The sequence below is a fragment of the Arachis hypogaea genome, chromosome 10 (assembly GCF_003086295.3).
Source record: "Arachis hypogaea cultivar Tifrunner chromosome 10, arahy.Tifrunner.gnm2.J5K5, whole genome shotgun sequence".
Taxonomy (NCBI): Eukaryota; Viridiplantae; Streptophyta; class Magnoliopsida; order Fabales; family Fabaceae; genus Arachis; species Arachis hypogaea.
In genome coordinates, this window is record NC_092045.1 from 7,494,299 (window position 1) to 7,518,886 (window position 24,588).

Below are 24,588 nucleotides of genomic sequence, written 5' to 3' on the forward strand. Positions count from 1 at the left end.
AAGTAGTAACACATGTCTCCATTCACAAGAGAGACTTAAACGGTAGGCAATACCTGTATTCAAATTCAATGTGCCATTTCAAAAGTGGGGATGGTTATTCAACTTTAAATTACTTCATTGTATAGATTAGTTATTAATGTCAAGAAATATATTTCCATAATTGATGATAAGTTAACGCATGCGCGTTGTTAAATACGTAATAAAGATGGAATACATAGAACATATCATTCTTGAGGCTTTTTTTTTAATCAGTAACATTAAACGAACAATGAATAATGTTACTTTATTTAATAGAATATCTATAATTTTGTATATATAATATTTATAATTATATATATTGAATTTAAAGAACAAATAACAACTAATTAATAATGAACAAATATTATTATTGAGTTAAAAATCTAACTATATGTGTGATTAAGTTTGTTTAATGTGTAGAAATCAATAACAATCAAAACAAGCTTAATAACAAACTTCAGACCCACACACACTCATATAACATAAGAAAATATTTGTTGATTCGTTTCCATCGAAAACAAAGCAAGTATCAAATCAAATTCAAAGAGTTGAATAACAAGCAAAGTTTTTAAATGGCTTAGGTCCATAAGAATTAATGATGAGTCAAACCCAATCTCACATCAAGGTCCAAAGATAAAGGTAACTAACTAAGAAATGAAATTTTATTTTCATTTAAACTAAATCAAAGTCACTGAACTAATTTTTTCTCTTCTCTTTGTCTTTTTTCTCTCTCACCCACCTAAAGTATTCTAAAAATAAAATGAAAAAAAAAACTCTGTTTAGAATTTAAATTAATAATAAAAAAGTAGGTTACTAAAATTAAAAAAAGAAAGTCAAGAAAGCTAAGACTCTAAGCAAAGATCAAATCCAAAGGTTACATTAAAAAAAGTTTTTTTTTTTATTTGTGCTTCATTGAAGATTGTTAAAAAAAAAATTTTCTCTGCATGCACCGAACTGAAAAGATCAAGAAGTTGAAGATTATGAAACTCTGCTACAGACCAACAGACAAGAAAAAAATTTGGAGTCAAAACACAAATAAATGACTTAGATTCTTCAAGAAATTTAAAAAAATGATGATAGATATGGATGCATGTATAATTCAATCAATGCTACTATTCTATCTCTCTTCTGTACCGCTGCTGATGTTGATATTAAAAAAGAAGAAGTCAAAAGTATTAAAGTCAAGTTTTAAGTTTTAGAAGCTTTACTCTTTTATTAAATGTGTAAACGACCAAGGATTGGAGTAAGGAGTGAGAGCACAAAGTTTGGATTTTCATAACTTACAAAGCTATACATTTTTCTCCTTCATGTTCTCTATTAAATATTCAGCTTTCTCAGTTTTATCTTTCTTTATTTCAATAGAAAAAGACATTAAAGTGAGGAATTAAAAAAAAACTATTAAAAGAAAAGGCAAAGAGAATTAGAGTTGGAGTTGGAGAAAAGCCAAATGCTCATTTTAGAAATTCTTTGTACGTTTTTCTATTTTGTAATCATGATCTTGAGAAGATTTTTCTTGCTAATTTGGGTGAGCATTTAGTAGTTGAAAATATAGAGAGTGAACCTAGTCAAATCTAGAAAAATTGATGTTTGTAATCCTTGAAAGATAGTAAAAGTTCTACCACAGTTGTGGGAGATACTAGATGTAGGTCATATTGCATATGGTGACTGAACCTGAATATATGGTTGTATCATTCTTCCTTTTCTGCTCTGATTCTGGTTTCATTCTCTAACAAATAAAATAAAATTATCTCTTGCTTATTCTATTTAGTAAGACGTCATAACAACTCTACTTTCCTACAATTCTGTTTCGACTCTTCTATCGACAAAGGACAAAATAAAAGTGTCTCATGTGTTTTCAACAAAAACATATTTAATAGATTTTTTAAATTTTATTCAGTTTGAAATAAAATCCAACAAAATAAAAAGAAGTCTAGATTCAAACCCCTTTTCTAAATTACTAATAACCATCACATATAAAATTACATAATTATTTTAATAATAATTAATAAACATTAAATAAAATAATTTTAAATTATTTAGATTAATTTGTTATTATCTTCTAAATATTATTGTTTTAAAATATAAACCTCCACAATCACATTCTCAAGGTTTTCTAAGATAGTTGATTGTATTCACTACTCTAGCTGTTTGATCAAACTTTGATAGAATATTCTAACGTGATATTCTTGCACATACTTAACTACGCTTTTTATTTTTAATATTGTAGCTGGGGTGGAGTTAGACGCCATTATGGGGGAGGGAGAGGCATCACCAGATTGTGGTGTCAGTATAGAACCAACTCGGACCCTCCGAGTTCCAACACACAGCCAAGTCGCACCGTCCGAGTTCCAACATGCAACACGTACCGTCCGATTTCTTACTCAGCACACTCACCGTCCGATTTCGAAGGGGAAGGACACGCGTCGCGTTGTAGCAGCTCCCCAATTCGGTGTCCTTAAACCAAACACTCACTCATGCATTCACCCCTCTCACCATCTGAAAACATCACTCTCCCAACTTTTATTTTCAAGCTGAAGCCCCCATTGTTCTTCTTCTTTCTCCTCTCAGCTGTGCATGCTTGAAAAAATAAAAGAATGCCAAAAAAAAATAAAACTAGGGATGTTGATCAACCTGAGCTTCATGTTATGCATTATCTCAGTCATTCCGATTATGTAAGTTTTTTTTTTTTTTTTAAAGTTTCTTATTTGAAATTATAAATGTAAAATGTTTATTTCTTATGATTGTTGTTATTAGAAGTGCAAATTCGAAATATCCATAGAATAGAATGATTATTACTATTTTTTAGCATTTATATGTATTTTTTAAAATTTTTAGAATTTTTTAAATTAATTTTTAATTGTAAAGACTTATTGTTAGTGAGATAATTATTATTATTTTGTTAGTTTGGGACATTTTTAAATGTAAACTCTGTTAGGTATTTTTTTATAGAGCACGTAAATTTTTTTTGTGAATTTTTAATATTTTGTATTATAGTTATGTTTTAATATAAATATAAGCAAATTAAAAAAGAGAGCCCCAACGGTTCAATTTTAATTGTAATTAATATTGAAAATAGGTTTAATTTTTTAAATCTTTTTTAAATTATTAACTATAATTGTAATGAATGAAGGTAAATGTTATTAACTATATAATGCTACACATATCATACACATATCATATCATCTGAGACTGTGAACCTATTGAGCATCTTCGTCGGCATTTGCACCAGCTGACTGACGGCATCTGCTATGACTATGTCCCTCAGCTCCACATAGCCTACATCGCCTAGGACGACGTAATATTCGCGTGTCCATCTCATTCAAGAAGCGGGTCATCTTGGGGCGACCTTTCGTGACGCGTCTAAGGTACGGATTCGGTACGAACCGAGGTCCGTTGTAAGCAGGCCATGTTGTAGGATTACCTAGTGGCCTAAACCTTGCTCGGTACACCCGCCGAACTTGGTCCATCTTATACACATCATGGACATACAGTTTCCAATCCAGTCGCTGGTTGGCACAACATGCGAACACATATCTGCAAGGGATCCGATCCACATGGAACTCACCACAGTCACATCGAAGGCCACGTAGATCGACTGCAAACTCCAGTCCACTTGGCATCTCACGCACCTCAAAGACCTCATTCAGGCGGTCAAAGCAACTGACCTGAATGTTTCCTGATGCAAGTTGGTTTGCATGCAACTTCGAGGTCACGACATCAGAGAACACATGGCCAGCACTAATCCGCGCTTCTACCTCCGCTCTTTTTCGGGTGAACAACTCGTTTAGCCTGTAGAATGTTGCCTTCACAAGAGCAGTTATTGGAAGATTGCGTGCACCCTTCAATACTGAATTGATGCATTCCACAAGATTCGTCGTCATGTGACCCCATCGGTATCCACCATCAAATGCCAATGCATACTGTTCGCGAGGAATTCGGTTTAACCAGTTTGTATACGCTTCGCCCCGTTCCCGTAATCGCTGGTAACGCACTTCGTACTCCCGCACCGTCCTTGAATATCCTGGAGGAAAGCAACATAAACAAAGAAAAATAATAGATGTCAAAACATGTCACCTGATGGTTACATCTATTAATAACTTACTTAAATTTAGTAAATGGTTACCAATGTTGACGACCAATTTTTGGAGGTACGGTGCCTTGAATTTTCGCAGAAAGTTTGACTCAATATGCCTGATGCAAAACATATGAAAAGCTCTAGGAGGTGACCAAGCTCCGTTACTGCGTTCGACAGCTGCATTGATGGATTTGTGTCGGTCGGATATTAGACCCACACCATCCCGAGTGACAACATGTTGACGAAGGTTACTAAGGAAAAAGTGCCATGCATCAGACGTCTCTCCCTCCACAATAGCAAACGCAATTGGGACGATATTGTTGTTGCCATCTTGTGAAACTGCCACTAGCAGACAACCCTTATACTTTTCGTACAAGTGAGTCCCATCCACCTGGACAACTGGTTTACAATATCTGAATGCCCTAATACAGGGGTAATAACTCCAAAATATTCTATGCAGTACTCGAATATCACCCACCAAGTCATCGCCTTGATATGCAGGCATAGTCTCAAAATGGACAACAGCTGATGGCTCCTTATGACACATGGCCTCAAACCATATAGGCAACGCTTCAAACGATGCTTTCCAACCTCCAAATATTTTTTCTACTGCCCTTTGCTTAGCCAGCCATGCTTTCCGATAACTAACGGTGTAGTTAAACTTCGATTGCACTTCTGCTATAACCGACTTTACCTTTAAGGAGGGGTCCGCCTCAACCAATGGCTTTATCGCTTCTGCAATTGTGAGAGAATCCAGCTTCGAATGATCTTGTGAAATGGTGGCTCGGGTACATGTGTGACTACCATTATATCTCCTTATAACCCAACAGTACTTCCTGCTGATCATGCTAACCCTGATAAGCCAATCACACCCTGACCCGTACTACGTACACTTGGCATAAAATGTCAACGGCTCAGACTCATACACCCGGTAGTCTACACTTCGTCGTATGGTATACTCTTTTATCGCCTTAATAACAGCTTTCCTCGAACTGAACTCCATACCAACGGCAAACTCACCATCTACGACAATAGGAATCTCTGCATTTGACAACCACCATAGGAAAAATCAAATAAAGACACACATATTGCAAACCTGACAACACCTTATTACGTCACTCTAATTAAAAAAAGAACAACAGCAGAACATGTAAAAATTAGACCAGACAGGTCGGTTCGACCGTCAAACGACATGAACCGAAACCTAACCGGTCCGGTTCACTAGATTTGAACCGTACAAGGGATCGATCTAACTGCGAATGATATTTACAAACTCACGTAACTTTTACGTACCTGCAGTCATATATCCCGGAAACTCCGGAAGATGCATGGCTTCCAAGTCCAAAACTCGCATGAATGATGGCTCCTCAAACGTCACATCGTTTGCGAGTGCATTTGCCACCTCTGTCACATCTGGCGCCGTAGCTCCGTCACCTTGATCTTCATCTCCATCTCTATCTGGACCAACAAACTCGTAGTTACTTTCGAACTCTTCTTCACTGTCACTATTATAATCTTCTCGTAGAATATTTCGGTCGGCCTCAGATTGTTCCAACTCAACATACAACTCGATGAACGAGATCTGACCCCGGTTTTCAATATACATTGAAAACATCTCTTGCATGCTCGCTTCGTCTGTCACATATCTGGTTTGAAACTGGACGAATCCACCAAATACATGTATGGGATATCTGTATAGAATACATGATATCCTTTTTGTCCTCTCAGAATCAATCTTTTCACAGATCACCCCTTTCAACTCTTCAAATGAGATGATAAAAGGAATAACAACATCTAAGGGTTTTTCACAGATAAATTTTACTCCTTCCGAAGTTTGTAGTAAAATCTGACCAAAATAATACACTTTTAGCAACACTCTATCACTCATTTCTCTCAATCATATAAAAAGAAAAGAAAATAGATTTGGCTACTAGATTTTCAAGTTTAAAACAGCAGGTAATAAAGAAAAGAGAACGAAGATACAGAAGAAGACGCAGCCGTTCAAGTTGGGGAAGAAGATGCGAGTAACCTACCAGCTTACTTCACACTTTTATATAGACCACTTTAACGAACTCGCACCCTACGACTAGGTTAAAATGATTTAAAAAAATATTAACAACTGAAATCGGACCATGCAATTTCATCTTGAAGTTCCGCAAAAAATTTCATCCGTACTCAAAACGGAGGGTCCGAGTTCTTATCAAATTCAACGCATGGAACTCGGACCATGCGACTTGTAGTGGCATTGCGTATTAAAAAACAAACCACAGTGGAAACGGAGGGTCCGATTTAGAGAAGCAAAAAATTTCATTTCTCCTCAGTATACAAATCGGACGGTGCGATTTGATACGCTAAATTCATTACAAAGAAAACGCACTGTCCGATTTCTTCACCCTCACACTGTCAAAAAGCTGTTCCACATATACGTCTATTCCCCATGCTTCCATATCTGAGAAAAGCACACATATAGGTTCCATTTCGATAAAATTTAGCCTACTTAACTACTAAGCCAAACTTAAAATATTAAAAAGGGAAGAAAATAACTTAAGCCAAGCTCGATACAATGAAACCATTTTCTATCACTTATTCCCACCACTAGAAATAATTACCAACAATTTTATTTAAAAAGAAATCATCTACAAAAATAAATGTTACTGACAGTGACAGAACTTAGTTAAGATAAGGGGTGGTCATAGCCCTCCAAATTTTTGTTAAAAAAATTAGTAGTATTTTTTCAGAAAATAAAAAATAGTTCTGGCTCAAATATTTTATGACTTAAAATATAAAAGTTCAAAGAGTTGCATCTGATGAATTTGACCTTAATTCTTTAGAACGAAACATTGAAAAACGACTTCAAATTTGGCAATATCACCCAAATCAGAGAGATGAGGTTAGACGAACTTATTTTAAATGGAATTCATATTAAAAGCATATTGACAATTATCTTCCGTTTGGCCTCCCAAAATTTTATTTCAAGTTCCACTACTGGTTACTGATAAACAATTCTCAATGCTAAATAATCCATTAATTGCAAAATAATGGCGACGGATGATTACAAATATTTTTACAACATTCATAATCATTAGTATTGATCAAAATCGTTTTATTTTCTTTCTTACTTATTTGTTTGACAATTATCATTTTTTATTGGTAAGTTTAAGGTATTTTTTATTTATTTAAACCAAAAAATTATTTAATAATGTGTTTCACATATCACAATATTATTTAATTAAATGTCCTGCTTTTATTATTAGTAAATTCTTGAATGGTATTGTCATTGATTCAACAAGCGAAGTGATAAGTGTCAAATTTTGAAGTTTCCATGTCTTGTATTTTTCGGATTCAGAAACGATTTTGGTTGCTTTATCTATCAGAAATTGTGGTGGAATCTTGGAGCTGTAAAAATGAGTTTTTATTGACAAACTTTGAATTATTAATATTGCAATATGTCTCCATATGCTGTAATTATTTTGATTGAGTTTATTTGACATAGGTGAAAAAATTTTTTTGTGGGTGAATCAGACTGTGTGATCTTCATGATGAAAGTGAATAGAGAAAAGAGATTCTTGATACCATGAAAGATTTAAAGAGACTCTGCAAAAATAGAACTAAGCTAAGAACTAGAAAAGAAAAAAACTGAATCAAAAGAAATTGAGCAGAGTTTGTAATTTGAGATACGCAAACATTGATATTAATTTAAAGGTTATTACAAATCACCTTGAATAAGAGTACATGACTGATATAAGAAAAGTATAAGTAAACAATGAAAATAAAATAATGTGAATAATGGATATATTGGATGTTTAATTTATTAAGTGTGCAGATGGTTATTCTAATATTAAGATTTAGGTGAGTAATTTGGAGGTGTAGTGTGTTTTACTTGAATTGGGGCAACTTTAGGATCCATTGTTCATGTTGATCAAAAAAGTCATTAATTACCTAATATAACCCATATATATATATTATTATTCTGTATAAATGATTTATTTTATTTGTACAGAATGTTAAAAGAGTTGTAATCTCTAATAAAAAATAGCTCCATAAGCAAAAGCTTCTATCATAATGAATCCTGCGATGTATTAATGATGAGTATATAACACCGTTTCAGCTCTGCCAGAAAATCCAATTTTTTCTCCACGACAATATATATATATATATAAACAAAACTATAACTAACACTAGTTCTATTATAGCTACTTCCTAACTGAAATTAGTTAGACAAACACACTAATAAGTAAGAGTGTTGCTACACATCTAAGTAATTTTTTATCCAAGTAGGCCCAACACCAACAAAAATCACTCTCATTAAAGAAGTGTGATCACACGCGCGTTTCATAATGCAACTTCTTTGTCTTCGTCTTCTTCTTGTCTTCATTCTCCTCCTTCTTCTTTCAAATTCGCGTACGTAGGTTCTTCACTAACAACACCAACATTTTGCTCGGTTAAGTGAAGTTGCTCATTTTGATTCACTTGATTGTTAATGTGTTTAGTTGAGTCCTTGTACATGCAGAAATATTTTTCTTACTGATTGAATGTTTATCACGTTTTATTCAACACATGACTGGTGTTCGATTTAGTGGTGTTGGTCATTTTGATTCACCTGATTGTTATGTGTTTAGTTGACTTCTTTTGTATGAAAAAATGCTATTCTTTATGATTGAATGTTTATGACGTTTTATTCAGCACATGAATATTACTCGATTCAGTGGAGTTGCTCATTTTGATTCACTTGATTGTTAGTGTGTTCAGTTGAGTCCTTGTGCATGTAGAAATATTTTTCTTGATGATTAAATGTTTATCACGTTTTATTCAGAACATCAATAGTATTGGTTCAGTGGAGTTGCTCATTTTGATTCACTTGATTGTTAGTGTGTTCAGTTGAGTCCTTGTACATGCAGAAATATTTTTCTTGCTGATTGAATGTTTATCACATTTTATTCATCACATGATTTGTGTTCGGTTCAGTGATGTTGGTCATTTTGATTCACCTGATTGCTATGTATTTAGTTGAGTTCTTTTGCATGCAGAAAAGCCTTTCTTGATGAATGGTGTTCGGTTCAATAGAGTTGGCCATTTCAGTTCAGTTCTGTTCTACATAATTCAAAACTCTTCCTCCTCACCTTCTACTGTTTCCTCACCAGGTAGAGAAGGAGGAAAAGACAAAAAAATACAGCAGCAACAACAACAAAAGAATGACGTTAAGGAGAAAACACGTGAAGAAGAAGGAATGCGAAAAAGAAGGAGGAGAATGGGGAGGAAGAGGAAGGCGAAGAAGAAGAAGCTCCGTGTGTAAACGAGCGTGAGAAGAAGAAGAAGAAGAAGAAGAAGAAGAAGAAGAAGAAGAAGAAGAAGAAGAAGAAGAAGAAGAAGAAGAAGAAGAAGAAGAAGAAGAAGCGTGAGGGAAGAAGAAAATGAGAAAAGCGCGTGACCTAAAATTACTTTGATGAACTTGGATGCTAAAATTGCTTGGATGTGGAGACTATCTCAATAAGTAACACCCTTCATGAAATCGTAGTGAAATATAGCTACTTACAAAATAAAAATGAATCGCACCAAAGTTTGTTGATTTAACACATTTTAAATATTGATTATATTGCACTGACTTGTGAAAAGTTTATCAGAATATAATTAAATCGCAACATTTTTACTGGATTTTCATTTGGAAATAAATCACATTAGCTTGAAGCTATTTATTTGGTTTTACTTAAAAAAGTACAAAACTTCTGCAATTTACGCATTCTTTCGTAAGAAGCACAAAACTTCTGGTACTTATAAGTGAACCAATAAAGTGAAAAGATTAAAAATTTGGATTTTATAGATTAAATTGTGATCCACTATCAAAAATAGAAATATGGAAAGAGGAGAGTGGAGAGTGCGAGAAGAATGACTAGCAGAAGATAGAGAGAATGAAAGAGAATAACAAATTCAATGCTCGAAAAGAAAAAAAGTACTTGAACGGACCCTATGAGTTAAGGAGAGGTTGGAAGTGGGAAGGTATGAGGAGTTAGAGAAGGGTTCACATACTATTTTTGTGGACAACCTGCTAGGAGACATATCGAAGGGTGCCCCCTTTTAGAATTTTTGGGTAGGAGCATAACGTTGTGGATGTACACGTCTCTAGGAAGAGAAGGCGAGGTAATGGATATCCATTCGCGTTGTGAAATATGAAGTTAAGGCGGGTGCAGATAGAGCAATTTAGAAGATGGATGAAGTACTCATCAAAAATAGAAGAATGACCATCTTTTTTTATATTTTTTGTAAATATTATTTACCGACGACTTAGTCATCGGTAAAAGTGTGGGTTTTTATATCATATATATAGACATATAAAAAGTCTTTAACTATTTATTTGAATGCCTATTATACTGTTAAATTTTAATATACCCGGTAAATTATATAAGAAAAATTTTATCCAAATTGAAACTACGTAAATAATAAATTTACAAAATTATTTGAAATTAAAATACGACGAAACAAAATAATTAAAAAAATGTGCTCAAACCAAAAAATACAAGTACATTACATAGAAATCAACTAAACTACATGTAATGATCAAAGATAAAGCCATCGTTGTCGCCGTCTCCATCTCCCTGCTGTGATCCTGGTGGTGTCAGCAGTCGAGGACTAGATGATGCTGATAGAGGACATCTTGATGGAAAAAGAGGCGGCATGGCTAGCACACTGCTAGACAAGCCTCTCCCAAACTTTTTCCGCATGAAGGAGTACATGCCATGACCGTATTTTTTCATTGTTCTAGATTGGACTATTGGTGGACAACGATTTTCTAGAGACTCCTACTCTCACTGGTAGCTTGCCTTTAGCTCTGCGTATCTTGTTCGATGTTGCTATAGTTTTCGCTCAATGTCCTACTGCAGCTCCCTGTTGAACATGGTAACCTGCTCCCTGATATTCATACCTCTGTTGGCAGTATACTCAACATTGGAAAAAAACAGAATAGTCATGGTGGATTGATGTCCCATGTCGTAAACCTTCCCCTGCTTTTACCGCTACTAATCTGTATCCATATCTTATCCTCAGATATGGGAGGCGGCTTAGGGCCCCCTATACAATTTGAGCACGCTCCTCCTGGGCTTTGCCTAGCCTATTGTCGAACTTAATCTGAAATAAAATAGTGAAGTATATTTGGGTCTACTAAACTTACAAATGATAGAATTTATTGAGGTATATTTGAGTTTGCTGAACTTACAAATGTGCCCTCAGACTGCTTTCCAACCCACTTGCTATGGTTTCTTCCTCGTGTGTGTCCTCTGGAAGACCTTGCTCCAACGAGGTTTGCGACTCTACTTGATCTCTTGTCAATAGGGTTTAGAATTACAAGAAGTCATTATATATGTTACAACTTTATTAATAATAAAGTAAACAAATTAAGTTAACAATTAAAATTTTAAATGATATGAACTATCTTTTTCGTCATCTTATAGGTACGTGGTGGACCATATGGTGTGCAGGAGATCCATTGGTTTCGGATGCTCAACTGGCTCGGGCATTAACTGGGATCGCCCAATAATTTCCTATGCTCCAGTAATCCTTCAATTTGGTGAAGATATCGTTCAGGATCCAGTCTGCAAAAGTACCCTTATTGTAGATGTTTATTAGCATCTCCTGAAGGCATTTGGTGGCTCTCGCCAACTACATATTGTACATCTTCTCCTCTTTCTGCTAGACAAACTCAAAATGGTCTTACAATATCAATAATTGAATCAAAATAATATAAGTTTTTCATTTGATAACTTAAAAAAGAAACCTTAATTACCTCAAAAAAGTTGCCACCAAAGATCGCAGACGTGATATGAAGCCATACTAAACTTGGGTATGAATGAGTCACCTACATCCCACACTAGCCTCTGTCTAAGAGGCTATGTAAATGAGACACCCTTTTCTAATACTCCAGTGTTGACTGTGTCGGCTGTGACTAAAGATTAGGCAATGCATGTGCCTGGGGTGGTGTCTAGATCTGTGTTTGTGTATGTTTCTGGGAATGAGTTTGTGTATGTGCTTGTGTTTACATTTATAGATGAGGTTGTGCTTAAGGTTGTGATTGTGGTTGTGGCTGTGATTGTGGTTGAGTAAGTGTCTGGTATATGTCACTCGTATCTGAGGATAATTCCGAGTTGGAATCATCTTGATCCAATTCCTATAACAACTATGTTTGCACCCTAGGTAACAAGGTCAGCGTGTCGACCATAAGATTGGTAGTAGTTGTGGGGTTGTAAGCTAGGTGCATGATGACTGTACACCAAGATCAAGTAAAGTATCGTATTCTTTCTGGGTTGCTCCGTACTATGACCACCACTTTACCCGCCATCGCCTCGTCCTCTATTCCTCTCACCTGTCATGTCACCTAAAACAAGTAATAGTAATAAAGTTATATCAACATTGTTATAGTAAAACACAAAATAATAGCAAATTGATAAGATAAACACATACAAACAAAATATAAACGTATTTACTCGAATTCATTAGAAGATAAAGGGATGGCCGGATGGAATTATCATTACTATCACCATTCTCATCATCCTAATCATCTTCCTCATCATCCCAAGGGTGAAGCAAAAATGTCTAAAATTTCAATTTCAGTTATCAATCTAATAGAATTTGAATCAAGATTTTAGAATAAGGCAACTACTCAAATGAAGATGGCAAAAACATCTTTTTATGAAGATGCTTTATTTAAAAGTGTGATTTATTTATTTAGCCACACTTTAAACAAAAATAACACTTTTATAAATATCAAAATCTAACCGTCCAATCCATCATCCAAAAGTCCAAAAAAAAATATTTTCACATGAAAACAATTATAAAATCTTCAATATAGTATCCACCTTAGAATAATTCCTCTTACACAATTTACCATTCATAATAAGTTAATAACACCCACAATTTGATAATAATGTTTGTTATGGAAGACGCGTGGGCCTCCTATTTGCCTATGAATATAATCTAGTTACTCTTAATTGGTTTTGGGATTTATATTTCTTTTTTAATAAAGCATAGATTAGAAAGAATAAAATATATATTTTTAGAATTCCCCACTAAGAATACATCATTCGTGAAGTGAAGCAAAGTGATCATTGGATGAAAGCACCGAATAAATGGCCCATCTAGGTGATTAAATAATTAATTAGCCAGAATCATTTAAACCTCCAAAAGAAGGATCATTAACGCAAATTCATTCAAAAGGAATCAACCAAAGGTTTAATTAAATTCAAAATGCTAATAAAGCATGTTGTCTTTATAAATCTGCAAAGGAAAAAGAGAGGATAGGGGACTATTGGGGAGAATCCTTTGGAAGAAAAATTTAAGTGCAACTTTTCTTTTGGAATAAACTAAACGGATCGTCATTTCCATGAGACAAACTCTTAGTTTTATTAAATTTGATTTATTATTCTTTTTTTTAAGATTATTTTTTCGTTTTTCGACCATGTACCGTTGGATGAATATCTTCGATATATTATTTTAAAAAATCCCTACCTTTTATTATGTTATCATGCTTTTGAACATTTTTATATTTTATTTTTTAATAATTAATAAAATATAATCTATTATCTTTAAAAAAAAACTAAGCGGAACATTCTTTTAGGCAATGATTTCAACTTTAATGTTATACGAAATAATATTAGCAACATACAGAATTTGATTGATCAATTTTTAAATAGGTTGATCCTATTTTTAGAATTAGAGATACCTTTTATTTCAAGTGCTGGTCTTGGTCAAAGTAACTTGAGCCAAATTATTGATAGAAGTTTTGGTAATAGAATTGAGATGAGATACAATTTGATTTTTGATTTTTTACCTAACAATTAAGAGGATTTTTATTTTAAAGATATTCAATTTGATCTCCAAGTTTTATAACCATAAATTAAATTTATTATTTCGCCATCAATATATTTAATATAATATTTATGTATGTAATTATCTATCATTTTTATCAACCTAATTGGAAACTCACATTCACAAAAGGCATGTGATTTTGTCTTTTAAGATTGTTTTTTAATATGTATGCGATTTTGAGATAAAAATATGAAACTACAAAAATATGTTAGCAGACAGACATGAATACAAATATTATATATATAGATACTAAATTAGTATATTTTGTATTTTGACAGAAGAGATACAAAGATATTAGTAAGACATGATTTTCATTTTTTTTCGTTATTTAATATTATTTTTTTAGAATTATATTTTTTCTTAAATTTTGTATGAGGAAAAAGATAAAAACAAATTGAACTTTTTATAATTTATTCTTTTTATATTTAGTATATTACCATACAAGGTATAAAAATACTAATTTTTTGTCTTTATCTTTTGTGTTTTATTCATATCTTATTTTGTTCTCAAAATCAAACGCAGTCAAGGGATTAAATTGAGTCATTTATAAAAGTTAGCACATTGATGAACTAAATTAAATCCTTTAACAGATAAAATTGAGTTCGATACTTTTATCACTATGTAAACTAACTGTTAAACTGCTATAGTGATACATAAGTATTTTGTTAACTAAATTGATAAAAAGAAAATTAATTCATAATTATAAAGGTAGAAACTGAATTGTACATGTCTAAAATTAAGGACCAAATTGAAAATGGTTAACAAAGGCACGATAATTATAGTTATAAATAGTTAAATACTGTAGATAAATGTTCCAACGACAAAGGCATGCTAGTGGCCATTATATGATATGATGCATGATCTGATTGATTTCCCATAATGGCTAGTGACCAGTATAATTATGCCAACGCATTAATTATCGTATACCATTAAAAGAAAGTGGTGGACCTTGCAACAATGAAAATAGATATCATAAAATAATAATAATACAAAAAAGAAATGTTACCTTAGGCAAATTTATTAAGGCGATTGTGGAAAGTTATCATAAATTATACTATATCAAGACGGTTAAACACTGATGAATGGAATTTGTGGGGGTTACTAACATTTGATTTTGACAAAAGAAACACCAGTTATCTTGAGCCTAGAGGAGACAGCTGAACTCAAGTTGCATTGATTGTAAATGAAACATTGTAGTATATTGGAATTTTTGACTACCAAATCAGAATTTACAAGAATTTAGAATAATCCAACTTGAGTTCAGTGTAGTTAAAGAATTTTCTATTCATGTTAAAACTTTGAACACTGAAAAGAAATACTTGCCAAAAACAAAAAAGGCAAATCTATCCATATATTCTGATCAAGATTGGTTCGCCTCTTAAGCAACTTGAGTCTTACACACTTTCTTGTGGTGCTATGAGTTTTACATTATTTAATTATATGCCTAAAATAACTTCTTTTTATTTAATTTATTTAAAAAAAAAGGTGTGTGGGGGTAGCTTTGCTGTAATAAGCTCATTTTTGGAATTAAATTAGTTCTAACTTCTAAGAGTGTATATGAAACAAATCAATTTACTAAATGTTAAAATTTCAAATTTAATACAACACCAAAGTTGTATCTATATAAACATTGCTCGAATTTAAGATGCATTCTTGCAAGAGATTTGATTTCAAGAATATTGAAAAGAAACTGGAGGACATTATTGTTACAGATATTGTGTTGCATTATAAAGGTGATTTTGAAAGCCATACTTTTATATGTGAAAACATAGTTTACTATTGATGTTTCTATTCATTAATATAAAAGGGTAAAATACTGTTTTATTCCTCAATATTCTTGTCTAAAATCAAAACAGTTTCTAACGGTTTTTCATGTCAGTGTTTGAGCTTCAATTTTGCATCTAGGTTAGAGTTAGAACATGTCCAGAAATTGGGATTGGTGGGTGGTGGAATGGAGAAGCAGTGGTGAGGTTTAGAATTTGGATTAGGGATGGTGAAGTTTGTGGGGGGTGAGAGTGGGTGCAGTTAGAGTCTGAAGTAATTGATTTTGAAAACAAGAAAATTAAAGACTATTTTGATTTTAAGCAAGAACCTTGAGAATTAAAATAATACTTCTGCGCAATCAAAACTCAAGTTAAACATAGCCAAAATCATGTTTTAATTCTCTACCAAAACTAAATAATTTAAATCCTTTAAGTCAATTCCAATTCCAATGTCCAACGAGACACGTCTTAAATGTTGATGTTTTCTTTCACCAAAATCTTATTTATAAAAGGTGATTAACACACAATTTGAACTAATTGATTGCAAATGTAGTAATATGTTATCCACAGTGTGTGTGTGTGTGTATATATTGGAATACTCATATTTTGCCTAATACATACAGATTTACAAACAATATATAATAATAATAACTTTAGAATAAACCCACCAGTACCTGTCCTATTGTCATCCCTTGCAAAAAAGCAGTTAATCAGCTTAAGAAGAGGTAGCATAATGGCTTGCGTGTTTCGCAAAATATTTTTTCGGTACGGAATTTTACAGCAAAATATTTTTTCAATGCAAGATTTACCGAAAAGGTGAAATCATCCTGCAAAAACTTCCAATCAGTTGAAGAGTAATGATAGGATCCAAGAATAACAAAATGTTTTAAATTGTAGTTGTGAATTCAGACTTTCTTTGGTATTATCATTATAAAGTGAAATCCATTAGCGGTCTTATTGTGCAGACAAGGATAGAAATACAATTTTTTCTGCCCTACCAGGACACTGCTGTGCAAAAATGGTAGATGAAGGAATGCTGGTTGAAGATCAATCCATAGCAACTCATACGTTGGATATGGAGATGAACCAATTCAATTTGACCCACAAGCTAAATGAGTTATACCGCGAGCTAGTAAACCAAAAGAGCTAAGAAAACCATTCAAAAAGATATCTTTTAAAGTGCAAAAAAGAAAGACAAGCCTTTAGATATAGCCAGCATGCAGATACCACAAATGCGCTACCTATTTTATAACTGCAAACCTATAGTGAAGTGACCTTTTAAGCCAATAATCTTGGTGAAGGTACCTTAAAAAGATAACTAACATGTTTATCTTGGAGGTGGTGGTGGAACTTGAGATTTGGCCATTCCCACCCATGCGACTATACCGATTGCAAGAATCACCCATCCAAATATATCATACTTGAGGTCACTGCTCTTCTGCTTTGCTGATTCCTGAAACGAACCAAACAATGGCAAATTAAGTTCATATATAATCAGGCTAAATCATATATGTAAGATCCACAGATGTGTATGCCAATACATAAAATCTGTAAAAGAAAGGAAACATTAAGTATTTCAGAAAACTAAACCACACGGCTGCTAGTCATTTCTTCAACATCAAAAAATACGACATGCTAGAAGAGGGTCACTTCAAATGAACAAAAGTTTGTAACCTATTTACTCAGTATTTCAGCCTTAGTACTTATGATCTGGGTAATGGAAGGTGCTTAGTTATCGAAAAAATAAATAACGCTGCATGTCCTTCACAATGTTCTCCGACTCAATCCTAGTTTGTCAATTCAAAATCTGAGTGTCTTTATATTTCCTCCCAATAACTCAATAAGTATTGAAGCTCAGAAATGAGAGGATAAATAGGCTACATGTAGCCAAAAAAGAAGAAACCCAAACCAACCCAACTACACCCTCCAAAACTAAGAAAAATGCCAGTGAAAACAGAACTTAAAAAACCTAAAACACGAACAGAAATAAACCAGAAAGATGGTCAACATACACCACCACAACAGCTCAACCCCAATCTAATCAAGAATCAGTATCACAGCCAAAAACCTAAATCACTTCAATTGTACCACCAAGATGGCCATGGATCCAATTCTGACCAAAGTTTCACATGCAGTCCTACAGCCAACCATACTGTTGTGGTACTTTCCCAAACTACTTAGCCTGCAGATAATTTATAGCAAACAAACCAAGGAAAAAATTGAAAGCAAAATACCAACATCAGTTTATAACTCTAGAACATGTTTCCTAGCTACAAATTTCGAAAGATTGAAACTGTTGCAATGTATCACAAAGAGAAATCATGCCTTTTAGACAGGAAAGAGAGATATCATAGGCAGTCTAGAAGACTAGAACAATCCTGTAAAGCATGTTCCGTGCATCAGAAATCAGCAGGAAAAATATTATTACTATAATAGACCATGAAAAATCCTTGAGATGTGAAGCTTTTTAATTTTCATTTTTTTAGATGTATGTTGATGTAGTTCTTTAATTAGTCAAAATATAACAAAAAAAAAAAATCTTGAGATGCAAATTCCAACATCTTCTGATTAAACAAGAGGGCTAATTTCCTAATTTGAGGCATGATGTCTCAGAACATGGATTTTATACACAGAACAATCTTCAATCCCGATCAAGCTAATTTTAGCATTTTAATATATTCAAAAGTGCAATTTCATAAACTTGACATCACAAGCTGTGGTTGATTTAAAGTAAACAGAAAAAGTTGGTGAACATGAAAAAAAAATGTAGTTAAATGTAACGAAATTTCAGTAAGTCCAACCTTTCTTTTTGAGGGTGTAGAGGAAGCCCCACCACCAGTCATCTGACCAAGCCCATTTTTGTGGATCTCCATGTGCAATAATGGGGCCTGAGACACATAGTTCACAGAGACTGGTTAGAATAGAAGTGATACAATGGCAAATAGGTTAAATATAATCATAAGTAACAGAAACCAAAATGAATCAAGAAATCTGTTGCTGCCTCAAATACATATGGGAAGAACTTAAACTTGCCTTTTAGCAAAACCTATTCAGAAAACACAGAAGTTGATATATGGCTAATAACATGTTAATCAAGACTGCAACATTAGAAGAACAATTTTCATCATCCATGGTGAACCAACATGATTTTGCTACACAGATGATTAGGAACGAAAAACAAAACATATTTTGCTCTGATCAGACAAATCTAATGGTAAACTTCTGGTGCCAATGATCCAATTTTGATTGCTTTAATAGAAAACGTCCCCAATGTTTAACTTTAACATATTAGCTGCTATGGAAAATATCCAAATCATCTGGCATAGTATTAAAAAACATACACACACTTTTGATGCTTTTTCCTTTGTATTTTTCCAAGTCAACAACAAGACTAGTTAAATATTTAAAAAAATAAAAAATAAAAAACAAATTTGAAAAATTCAACCAAAAAAATCAAAATCTCAGATCTTATTGAGAGATAAATCAAAAAAATCAAAATCTAAGATCTTATTGAGAGATAAACCCTTCGCTAAACAGCAGAAACATGACCAGCGACAGGAAGCTAATTTTAGATACAACTGCAAGGCAAAAGCTATTCCATTACCTTATCAGTAACTTCCAAGGACTTCTTATAAAGCTCATTCTCAGGATCCTACAGTTTCATAATCAACAAATAAGTTACCCGTGGATGTACAAGCAAAGAATGAAATCTATCAGGAAGAATTAGATATAAAGAAGAATAGGAGAACACATTACCGCATCAAGAGCTCTCTGGAAACACTCACGTGCCTTGTCAAAATTAACCTTTGCAGCGTCAAAATCAGGAGTTAGGAATGCATAAGACGTGTGGGCATTTCCCAAGCACCAAAGAGTGGCATGCCTTGCTGGATCAATCAGCAAAGCCTCGTCCAGCTTTGAAATTGCATCTGTTCAATCAGTTCATTCCATCAAAACCGAAAAATAACCAGTGACCATCCTCACTTTCATAAGAATTAACCTTAAAATTTCTCTAAATCTAACACGCGCCACACAATATGTCCCTCTACAATGAAATTGAACCTACTCCTAATTTCGTTGAATATGCAAAAATTATTCCCTTACACTAGCTAAATTGTGGAATTCCCAATCAAGGACCTCAGAAGTAATTCCAAACATTCAAGAACTACCACGCCTGACACAGTATCTTTTAAGTAACTTAATCAACAATTTACTTGGTAAAATTCCAAACATCAAGAACTACCATGCCCGACACATATCATTCAAGTAACTTACTCAACAATTTACTTAGTAAATACACATACCATCGATCATTTTCTTTGAATCCCTGGGATCCTGGAACGCTGACAGCTCAATCAAAGCTCCTCCCCATTTTGTCAGATTCTGCATGAAACACACGAGTATTCAATAAAGACCCAACTTTACATCTATTTCAAGTCCTTCTGACGAGTAAAATAAACATAAACTCCTTTCTAAACCTCGAGTGTTTAGGGCTAAAAACATTTCCATCCCATAGAAACAATCCACACAGAAACACTTATCAAAACTTCATTTTATTTTAAAGTTGCAGTGAATTTATACATTACCTTTCACAAAATTAATAGAACCATTGATACGCTAAAAAACGCATATTAACAATGAACTGATAGACATAATTAATGAACATGAGATACTTGAGAAACTAGAGAGAATGAAGAGTGATACACATACATCAGCATCAAGAGGGTTTGCTGCATACTTTGCTTCAGCGGTTTTTCGCGTGTGCTCGAACAACAGTAAGCGATCAAAGTCACTCTGAGTGAATTCCATGCCGAAGAGAACGACGACGTTTTTCGTATTTTCACTACTTTGGTTCTGGAGGTTTTAGAGAGCGTAGGCGTACACTAACTGCAGCACTTAACGCGAAGAAGACAAGGGGGAGAGAGAAGCTAAGCGGCCAGCTAGTCTCCGTTTGGGCCTGGGCTCAAAACCAGAATCGCCCCCTCACGGCCCACACAAAAACTAACACACTCCTGACCAAAAAAAAGGGACGTTTCTTTGAAACTTTCAAACTTCTTTTCACGCCAATGAACCTCAGTTTACATAGCATATCTTCTCCTTTCCACCTCAAAGATTTTGAGTTCAAATTCTATTAATTACAATCGAGTAGAAAATATCTTATAAGTGTGTGAGGGGTGTGAAGAGTATGTGGATGTCTGTGTGGTATATCTAGGATACCTAAAATTGGGTCGTCCAATCTATCTGAAAAAAAAATTTTCTTTACGCCAAGGAGAAAACATTTTAAATGGAAGAATTCATGGAACTTGTGAATAAACTGGAATTAATGGATTTAGACTTGAAAGCAAGAAAATTCACTTGATTCAATAAATCAAGAGAGGGATTTGTAACAAGGAAAAGGCTAGACAGAGCAATGGAGGTTGACGCATGAACACGTTGCACTAGCGGCAGTATCAGCAGTTTCATCAGATCATTGTCCTCTAATTCTGTCAACAAGACCGTAACACAGAACCCCAAAATTCTTCAAATATGAAGCATATTGGGAGGATGATGAAAATTGCAGCTGAGAGATAGAAACCACAGAAAAAGGAGAGTGGAATATGGTATTGGAAAAAATGAAGAATTATAAAGAAGAACTAACCAAGTGGAGCAAGGCTACTTTCAAGAGAGCCGATAAAGAGATTGTAAAGAGGCAGAATGCAATAGCTGAAGAATTAAAAACATTTCATTCTTTCATGCATCAACATTTTAACGGAGGGACAGAAATAGAATAGAGCAGCTAAAAAATACTGAAGGAGAGTGGATGCAGACTAGAGCCAAATCCTCAATCTTATTTAGGAGCACTACTCCCGACTTTTTATAACGAGAAAAAGTGCAATTGAAGGAAATCACTAAGGTCATTCCTAAGAGAGTAACTAAAGAGATGAATATGTTGGGCCACCGCGAGGAGCTTTTGACCACTGGTCAAAATCAAGGAAAAGAATATAAGATGAGATGAGAAGACATCAGATCTAACTCAATCTTAAAGTAGTAAGTTAATAGATTTCTTATCTTATAAACTCCTCACTTTTTTTTTCTTTTTTACGTGAGACTAACTTTATACACTTCTTACACTTGCATCATTAACATACTAAGCAAACTAAATTGGCTATTTTATCAAAAGTATTGAAAAACCATTGGAAAGGATATATGCACGGTGATCAGATGATTCTTCAAAAATGGATGTATTTCAGAGGAGGTGAATGAAACACGTGGTCTTGGTTCCAAAGATCAAGCAAGTTGAAAATTTAAACCACCTGAGGCTGATTAGTTGCTGCAATTTCATATTCAAGATCATATACAAAGTGATGGTGAGTCGACTGAAGGGTATCATGGACCAAATTATCTCCCCAGTGCAAAGTACTTTTGTTGAGGAAAGAATGATATAAAGGACAACATAATTATTGTTCAAGAAGTATTTCATGTTCTTTTTTTTGTTTATGATTAAATCTTTTGGATCCTCTTTTCCAACAACCTCACTAATAAGATCTACAGTTCTACACTAAAACGACATTTTAAAACATTAGTGCATTCTGAATCCAAAAACTTGTATCTAGCATGAATATTATTAACTATATTAATTTAACTTACTAAATAACTCATTGTCGTCAAAGCTTTTAGCATTGATGAGTTGTGGTATGGTCCTAAAGTGAAAAGGCTCAAGTGAAAATATTGGATTGGCAACATGGTCAATTCAGGTCTTATGTGAGAAAAAAAAGATCCATATCTTCGGTGTGCCTTTTTTCATAAGATTGATTTCTTTAATTACAACAAAATTGCTCATGGTATACATCTGAAATTCAACAATGACTCCCCTCCACATTTTTGCCACGACTTTTGGAATCAAAACTTGAATCCTACCATCGTCCAAATTGTTAAGAATACATAATATAAGCGTAAAAGAACATATATTTATAACTTGTAGTAATTAGTTTGTATATACTTGTCTTACTATCGTAAAGAACCATTTAATGGAATTTATCTCCTTAGGACTAAATCTGTTTGGAAGCCTTTAAAGGTTTAGGGTTTAGGGTTTAACATCTTCAACGAAATTATATGTTTCAACTTTCAACTATAATATGTTCGGTTTTAACTGAAGCACTTAGAAAGGATTTTTGTTTCTCACCTGACAATTCAAACTAAAAAAAAAAAAAAGAAGCAAATGGCAGGTCAGCATAATGCCTTTCAAATAAATGTGTCTTTCAAATAATATTAAATTAATTACCTTCTGGTGTATATTATCCACTAGACATGATTGAATTTATTTGTGTTTTTTGGTAACTTTGTGTGTATAGACTTTTTTTTTTGGATTTCTGGTAATAAATTAAATATTTTTAATTTATTTTATAATACTTATTTGATTTGAGTATTGTCATATGTTCAACTTTGAGCCTAACACTTGTCAATTATAGAGGATTTATCTGTTGTGTATAAAACGTTCTATTTATTAGGAGTGAATCTTCTCCAGTAAAAAAAATTGGATGGTATTCAATAAAAAATTTTACCCTTTATTACTTTTTTTTTTTTATTTATTTCTGATCTCACTTATAAAATTAAGAGTGGAAGATTACATTTTATTCTTCCAGTAACACAAAAAAGAGAGAGGATCCATTTCCCTATTTATGAATCTATAAATCACAGACCTGTTACTATTCTCTTATTATATATATATATATATAATAGATTAATAGATACTACAATTCTATTATATATTAAATAGATTTGGAAAAAGTAAATTAAAATGACAGCCAGGGCCCAGGGAAGAAGAAAAGGAGCTCGAATTACGATAATACCCACATGCCCACTCAATTCCCGCCAATTCGAAACCCTTACAAAATGAAAGAGAGGGAGAGTGAAAATAGAATCGCAGTCGTGGGTGGAGTATCTGGATATGGCGGAGGAAGAAGAAGTTCAGATTCAAGAAAACGCGGAGTCATCCCGACCCGAATTCCCGACGGGTCGGGTGAAGAAAATAATGAGACTAGACAAGGATGTGAATAGGGTGAGCGGAGAAGCGCTGTTCCTGGTGTCGCGCTCCACCGAGTTGTTTCTCCACTTCCTGGCTGAGAAATCGGCGCGCGTGGCCATCGAGAAGAAGCGCAAAACGGTTACCATTGACCACCTTCGGGTCGCAGTCAAGAGGCACCAACCTAGCAGCGATTTCCTCCTCGACTCGCTCCCTCTGCCTTCTCAGCCCAAAAATCTCCCTCCTTCCACCGCCGCCGACCGGAGAAAAGCTGATAAGCCCGCACCTGCCGGCACTCGTCGCATCGATCAGTTCTTCCGGAAGCCTGAAGTCCAAGTTGCTCCCGTGGCAGATCCTGAAGCCGAAGCTCCTGCGGAAGCTGATGCTGAAGCTAAAGATGCTCCCGAAGCTGATTCTGAAGCCCAAGCTGCTCCTGTGGAAGATCCTGAAGCGGAGCCTTCTGCGGAAGCTGATGCTGAAGCTAAAACTGCTCCCGAAGCTGATTCTGAGGCCCAAGCTACTGGAGCTGAAGCTGACGCCGGAGCTGAAGTTGCTGCCGAAGCTGAAGCGGCAGTTCACGTAGATGAGTGTTAGGTTGAGTTTGTTTATAGTTATACTATTTGGAAAAAAGGAAAAAATTTAAAAATGAGGAACGAAAAGAAAAGAGATTAATTAAAGATTGCAGCCAGGTCTTTGATTTCTCTGCAATTTAGGTTTTTTGTACATCGATAGCGACATGTGATTCTAATTTTCAAGCTGATTAAGGGTAATTCCTTTCTTTCTGTATTGCCTATATCTTTATCCATGTAGGGCTTACTTGATTTTCTTCTTTTTGACGATTTGTTTTGTTTCAATGAACTAGTAACTTTGCTCTTTGGTTT

The 24,588-nt window shown here is 34.0% G+C and overlaps 3 protein-coding genes and 1 long non-coding RNA gene across 5 annotated transcripts; 1 reads left to right on the forward strand and 3 right to left on the reverse strand.

The window, feature by feature from the left end:
* Positions 1–3,215: 3,215 nt before the first annotated feature.
* Positions 3,216–4,598, reverse strand: LOC112717256 (uncharacterized). The gene is made up of 3 exons (XM_025769341.1): positions 4,142–4,598; positions 3,940–4,039; positions 3,216–3,807 (listed from the first exon to the last, which is right to left on the reverse strand). Exons 1-3 carry the CDS (start codon positions 4,596–4,598, stop codon positions 3,216–3,218), a joined length of 1,149 nt encoding a protein of 382 aa, XP_025625126.1.
* Positions 4,599–10,525: 5,927 nt separating this feature from the next.
* Positions 10,526–12,455, reverse strand: LOC114924569 (uncharacterized). Of its 2 annotated transcripts, none has more exons than XR_003811910.2 (3): positions 11,868–12,455; positions 11,301–11,770; positions 10,526–11,212 (listed from the first exon to the last, which is right to left on the reverse strand). It is a non-coding gene; the product is annotated as an uncharacterized lncRNA (long non-coding RNA). The 2 variants fall into 2 exon arrangements; XR_003811911.2 differs by having other exon boundaries at positions 11,301–11,773.
* A 4,137-nt stretch (positions 12,456–16,592) lies between these two features.
* LOC112715015 (mitochondrial import receptor subunit TOM20) lies at positions 16,593–21,588 on the reverse strand. The gene is made up of 6 exons (XM_025766744.3): positions 20,416–21,588; positions 20,010–20,088; positions 19,465–19,634; positions 19,313–19,360; positions 18,510–18,596; positions 16,593–17,161 (listed from the first exon to the last, which is right to left on the reverse strand). Exons 1-6 carry the CDS (start codon positions 20,512–20,514, stop codon positions 17,036–17,038), a joined length of 609 nt encoding a protein of 202 aa, XP_025622529.1. The 5' UTR covers positions 20,515–21,588; the 3' UTR covers positions 16,593–17,035.
* A 1,975-nt stretch (positions 21,589–23,563) lies between these two features.
* Positions 23,564–24,493, forward strand: LOC112715018 (uncharacterized). The gene has a single exon (XM_025766746.3). It carries the CDS (start codon positions 23,633–23,635, stop codon positions 24,299–24,301), a length of 669 nt encoding a protein of 222 aa, XP_025622531.1. The 5' UTR covers positions 23,564–23,632; the 3' UTR covers positions 24,302–24,493.
* The last annotated feature ends 95 nt before the right edge of the window (positions 24,494–24,588 follow it).

Bases quoted from the DNA above. Each gene is read 5' to 3' on its own strand.
- LOC112717256 (XM_025769341.1), bottom strand. From the start codon at position 4,598: ATGCCTGCATATCAAGGCGATGACTTGGTGGGTGATATTCGAGTACTG. The intron at 4,040-4,141 runs GTAACCATTTAC...GCTTTCCTCCAG, and splicing joins AAAATTGGTCGTCAACATTG to GATATTCAAGGACGGTGCGG. The intron at 3,808-3,939 runs GTATGCATTGGC...AACATTCTACAG, and splicing joins AACCGAATTCCTCGCGAACA to GCTAAACGAGTTGTTCACCC.
- LOC112715015 (XM_025766744.3), bottom strand. From the start codon at position 20,514: ATGGAATTCACTCAGAGTGACTTTGATCGCTTACTGTTGTTCGAGCAC. The intron at 20,089-20,415 runs GTATGTGTATCA...TGTTTCATGCAG, and splicing joins CAAACCCTCTTGATGCTGAT to AATCTGACAAAATGGGGAGG. The intron at 19,361-19,464 runs GTAATGTGTTCT...ATGAAACTGTAG, and splicing joins TCCAGAGAGCTCTTGATGCG to GATCCTGAGAATGAGCTTTA.
- LOC112715018 (XM_025766746.3), top strand. From the start codon at position 23,633: ATGGCGGAGGAAGAAGAAGTTCAGATTCAAGAAAACGCGGAGTCATCC.